The 5,874-nt window shown below is 49.9% G+C and overlaps 1 protein-coding gene across 3 annotated transcripts in view; it reads left to right on the plus strand.

Annotated features, from left to right (window-relative positions):
- Mtus2 (microtubule associated scaffold protein 2) overlaps positions 1-5,874 on the plus strand; it is a 374,670-nt gene that overhangs the window by 363,674 nt on the left and 5,122 nt on the right. For all 3 annotated transcript variants that reach the window (XM_026785020.1, XM_026785024.1, XM_013350977.2), the window contains 2 exons: positions 1,310-1,408; positions 2,876-2,995. In XM_026785020.1, the coding sequence (XP_026640821.1) occupies positions 1,310-1,408; positions 2,876-2,995 (219 nt within the window). The remainder of the gene's footprint in view (positions 1-1,309; positions 1,409-2,875; positions 2,996-5,874) is intronic.

A 5,874-nucleotide genomic window follows, 5' to 3' on the forward strand; every position in this document is an offset into this window, starting at 1 on the left:
GAGAGAGAGAGAGAGAGAGAGAGAGAGAGAGAGAGAGAGAGAGAGAGAGAGAGAGAGAAGAAATGTCTTTAGGTAACTCTAAGAAGTATGGCGAGGGAGTCAGATAGCACCAGACATTTTGTAGTCCATTCTGGAAGGTGAAGGCGGTGGTGATGTAGCCCAGTGCTGACCCATGGGAGCTTCTTCAAAACTGACGTTTTGACTCCTTGGCTCATATGAATGCAAACTCCCACTGGCATCCGTATGGTTCCCACGTGCTTTTAATGGCAATATGGGGACTTTTGCTTCTTAAAAATAAAAGGCAAGTAACTGGAAGAAAGAAAAGAGAGGAAAAGGAACCTGCCCAGGGAAGTGGGGAAACCGAGGCTCTCTGCCATGGTGAAGGAAGGAAGTAGCCCTGTGGGCTGGCACACGCATGGGGCTGTTGTGCAAAGTCACCTCATTTGCAAGTCCCAGCTCTTTCTGTCTCTTGCAGAAGAGTTCATGACAGCCCTGGGCCCCTGTGTTTTAACCCAGCAGAAATGGAGCCATTAGGGGGACTTGTGGGAAGAGGTGCTGTTTAGTCGCGGAGAGTTCAGAGCCACCGGCAAGCACCCTTCTTGTGCTGTGGTGACATCACTGTCACCGTGGCTGAGAGGATCTCCTTAGCCACATTTGCTCAGAAGCTCACCAGAAGCTCAGTGCACCATAGGCATGTCTGCCTTCATTCCTTCTGCACACACAGACTGAGGCCACAAGGCGGGGCTGCTTGCTGGTCTAGTGGGGAGAGAACTAAACTGGAGGAGAATGGGTGGCTCCCCTCATAGAACAGCCCAGCTCTGAAGTCAGAAAGATGCGTTGAGGGTCAGCAGTGAGCCTGGAATGAGAGGATCCTGGGCAAAGGCAGCCGGTCCTCCCTTCCACGTTCTAGTCGGCTTTCTGTTGCTGTGAGAAAACACTGACCCAAAGCATCTTGGGGAGGAAAAGGTTTCTTTGGCTGACAGGTTACAGCCCATCATGGAGGGATGCTGAGGCAAGAGCTCAAGGCAGAAAGCTGGAGGCAGGAACTGATGCAGAGACTGTGAAGTAGTACTGCCTTCCTTATACAGCCCAGAACCATCTGCCTAGGGATGGCTCCGTCCACAGTGGGCGGGGCCCTCCATGTTCATCATCAATAGAGAATACCATGCGATTCAATGGAGGCAATTCATTTGAAGTTCTCTCTTCCGAACTTGTATCAGGGTGATAAAAACTGACCTGCCCCCTGCTGCCCAACCCCTAGTGTCCATCCGTGTGGCCCCGGGGGAACATCTCTTGTTGTCACTTGCAGGACCAGGTGGACATGCTGACTTTTCAGAGCCAGTCTCTGCGGGACAGAGCCCAGCGCTTTGAGGAAGCCCTACGGAAAACCACAGAAGAGCAGCTGGAGGTAGTCATCACTACCTGGGCCTCCTAGTGGGTGGGGACATGAACTGGCTTCCCCTGCAGTCTTGCCTAGGGACGAGGCCTCCACACTGAAGCTGCTGCTGCAGAGGGCGCTGGTCCCAGCTGCGTTGAGATGTGTATGCAGTGCCTGTCAGCACTTCTCTCCGAGACAGACCATAACCATAGGTTTCTCCAGCAACCTGCTCTTTCTGCCAAAACCCACAGCACTCGACAGGCAGGGTCCCTGGGTGCCTATGGTGTAAACTCCTCTCTGCCTGGAGACAGCCCACACCGTGCTTCTCCAACTGTGTTTTAAGCTGGCGCAGGACAGGACCAACTAAGATGTGAGTTATGAGGTCAAAGGTTAACTTTTTTCAAGAATAACTAGCAAACCTCCTACCATCTGATGCAGTGTTGGAGAGAGGCGAAGGTTGAGGATGAGCATCTTCTGCTGAAATACTATACTGTTTTTTATCCTGTGGTGTCATAGATTGAAGCTAGGGCTTCACGTGGGCTAGACAAGTACTCTTCCACTGAGCCAAATCCCTAGCCCCCCTCCCACTCTTTCCCATTTAGAGACAGAGTCTCATGAAATTGCCTAGGTTGGCTTTGAACTTTCTACCCACACCTCTGCCTCTGCCTCTGCCTCTTTGAGGGCCTAGGATTACAAGCCTAAACAGCCACAGCTGGCTTGAATTTTTTTTCAAGGTTTTCTACCTGAAATTCCAATTCCAACCAATGTCCTGCCTTTTTACTGCTTACATCCACCGAACCTAACATGTCTTTCTCATAAATGGCTTTTAAAACAGAGGAGAGTATCTTTAATACAATGAGCATGTTAAATGTCCTTCAGCATTTATTATTGTTAGACTTCATACCTGAGTACTGTATTTACATCATTAAATCCACACTCTTTCCCCTCCAACTCGTCCATGCTCCCCTCAACTTCATGACCTCTTCTTTGATTACTATTGCGACAAACACACAGACAGACAGACCAGACAGACAGACAGAACCTGCGGAGTCCATCTAGTGTTGCTCACAAGCACATGTGATTGGGATTGGATGACCTGTCAGGGGGCGTGTCCCTGGAGAAGACTGATTCTCCCTCCTTCAGTAGCCATTGGTTGCCCATAGCTCTTCATCTAGGGATGGGGCCAGGTGAGCTCTCCCCCATCCACACTGCTTTACTTGGCTTACCTTGTATGCATGAACTTAGGGGACTACTCACGGGCACAGGTGGGACGTGTGAGGCCCCAGAGCCCTGTGAATCAAGTCCCCTGGAAGGCTGTTCAGAGCCTGTGCTAACCCAGGAATTCCCCGTCGGAAGCGCTGGCACCTGCTCCCTCACAGATACCGTGGGCACACACAGGGGGAGCATGGAAACACCACACGGAGCCAATGCATAGCCTTGGTCCCAGAGGGCTGTTCCAGGCAGCTGTCCTAAAGCACACCCTCTCTGCCCTTGTAGATTGCATTGGCTCCCTATCAGCACCTGGAAGAAGACATGCAGAGCCTGAAGCAGGTGTTGGAGATGAAGAACCAGCAAATCCACCTGCAGGAGAAGAAAATTATAGAGTTGGAGAAGCTGGTGAGTCGCTCTGCTTGCTCCGGAGACTAACAGCTGTGACTCTCGGTGTCCCCGCCGATGATAGTACTCAGTGGGGCATCCCCTCCCTGCCTGTCACTCACAGGTGAACAGGAAACTCATAGCTGAGCCTGGAAGCCCTTCTCACACAGCCAGGGCTTCTGATGAGCAGTCCCAGGACACACTTCGCCAGTCTTTGCCATGGCCTTCCACCACCAAGGCTGCAGCAGCAACTGTCCAGCACTGCTGTGTCCCAGGCTGGGAAAAGCTCTGGCCTTCTTTTCCAGTAGCTCACCTGGGCAGTAGGTGCTGCCATGAGCCCAGAAGAGAAGCCTCAGAAAGGGACAGTTGCACCCAGCCTGTGAGTGACTGAGGCCACGTGGCAACCCTGGTGGAATATTCCCACATCCTCACGTGGCAGAAGGAGCAGAGAGAGCAGTCATGGGGGTTCACCTTCAGGAGTCAGTCACCTCCTAATACTGTCACCTCAGGGAGTGGGCATCAGCATAGCTGTCTTGGGAGGACAGGAGCATCCAGTTGATAACAAAGTCTCTGTACCTCAGTCCTCAGCTTGGTCCCTGGGAACTCAGGGAAACCCCTAGGGAAACAGGGCCATGTCTTGCCCTCTCCTAGAGGCCCGAGACCCAGGGAAGGGCTAGTGTTCCTGAAAGGAATTCACAGTGTAGAGATACTGACCTCTGCAAGAGTCAGTCTTCAATAGGAAATTGGCCCAAAGCCATAAATGGTTTATTAATTTTTTTATTATTTTTTTCATGTTTATTTTTATATTATGTATCCATGTGCATGACTGTGTATGGATGGGTATGTGCTTGTGAGTGTAGTACCTACTGAGGCCAGAAGAGGGCATCAGATTCCCTTGGCGCTGGAGTTACAGATGGTCATGTGTGCTGGGAAACAAATTCAGGCCCACAAAAGTCATACTTGTTTTTAATGGCTGAGCCATCTCCCCAGCCCTAGCCCTGTTTATTATTTTTAAAAAATTATTTGCTACTATAAAAAGGAAGAGAGAATGTATACATTATAGGAAATTATAAAGTAAGGTAAACAAAAACAAGAAAATTAAAATATCATATTCCAGCCAGGCAGTGACCCACCTTTAATCTCAGCACTCTGAGGCAGAGGCAGGTGGATCTCTGTGAGTTCAAGGCCAGCCTGGTCTACAGAGTGAGTTCCAGAACAGCCAGGGTTACACAGAAAAATCAAACCCCTCCCTGACAAAAAAAAAATCATGTTCCTTCTACATTAACACTTCTCAGAGGTGTATTTTTTTTTGTTTTGGTTTTTCAAGACAGGGTTTCTCTGTGGTTTTGGAGCCTGTCCTGGAACTAGCTCTTGTAGACCAGGCTGGACTCGAACTCACAGAGATCCGCCTGCTTCTGCCTCCCGAGTGACGTGCGCCACCATCGCCCGGCTTCAGAGGTGTATCTTGATACCCCATCATACATCCATGCACACACACACACCGTATTTTGCCTTGTACAATGTTTTATAGCCCACTTCCAATGAATAGGTTTTTTGCTGTTGTTGTTGTTTTGTTTTGTTTTTCCAGCTACGGACTTGCTGTGTAGTCCATGCTGGTCTGAAACTTGTTATCCTCCTGCCTCCACCACCTGAGTACTGAGATTACAGGTGTGTGTCACACATTCACCTTCGAAGACTTAGTTCCTGAACACCTCATCCTGATTCGTTTCTGGAACATTCTTTGCAACTGGTTTACCCAAAGCAGGAGCTGGCCCAGCAGCAGCTGCTGCATTTAGTCCATGCATTGCTCTCTGTCTGCAGGTATCTCTTGTTGTGTAGGTGCATGCTAGACCGTGGGACGTTACCATGGTCTTAGGCGGTGGAGGCCACGTGGCTCATTCCAGCAACCCAGTGCCTACCACGAACCTCAGGGGATGCACTGACCTGATCTTGCCTTGTATCCCGGCCAGGGTGACCCTCAAACAGCCATCCATCTTCCTCTTGGTGGCTGGACTGTCTGCATAGGCTCACCCACAAGCCCCTGGGCTGCTCTGGCTATGTTCAGCCATGATCTGGCTTTGCAGGAGGCCTACATGTCTTCTTGTCCCAGGAATCTACTTTCTGCTTCCTGGGAATAAAGATGAAGGCGAGATCGGGTGCCTTGCCCCAGGCCTTGGCATGGATCCCAAGGCCTAGTCACAGGCAAGCGGCAGTTTTCTTTAAAGATTAGCTATGTGAACCATCAGTGTGCTCCCCTTTCCACAAGACAATCCAGGCCCAGGGGCTCACCCCAGCCGTTGTAGCAGCTAGGAGGCTAAAGCAGGAAGGTTGCCATGTGTTCCAGGGCGGCCTTAGTCACATGACAAGTTCCAGCCAACATGGGCTACAAAGTGAACCATACTTCAAAAAAAGAAAAAAAAATTTAAATGTAGAATGAAAGCAGTTCCCCCAGTGACAGACAGACGTCATGAAATGGAGAACAGCAGCTACCAGAGACTTCCCCAATAGGGTGCCAAGACTTCCTCCCTGTTTTTAAAATTGACCTCTGCTTCTGTATCTTTCATGACAAATAAGAGCCCTAAGGCTTCTAGGCTTCTTTGCTTTGTGTTTCTGTCTGGAAAGGAAAAAGTGTGCCCACAATACTTGGCTCTCCAGCCCTGTTAATTCAGGAGCTCTTGTGTAGGGCAGTGTGCACACTTGGCAAGAGACACTGATTCACTACAGATGACACAGGACCCACTGGTCAAACAAGGCTCTGGTGGTATCCACAGCTTGTTTCTGACCATGACAGTGACCGGAACATTTACTGTAAAAACAACAACAGAAAAAAACAAGTTATTTAACTGGAACTCATAACTAGCGCTCTCCTCTCTCTCTCTCTCTCTCTCTCTCTCTCTCTC

Source organism: Microtus ochrogaster, chromosome 2 (genome assembly GCF_000317375.1).
Source record: "Microtus ochrogaster isolate Prairie Vole_2 chromosome 2, MicOch1.0, whole genome shotgun sequence".
NCBI classification, from domain to species: Eukaryota; Metazoa; Chordata; class Mammalia; order Rodentia; family Cricetidae; genus Microtus; species Microtus ochrogaster.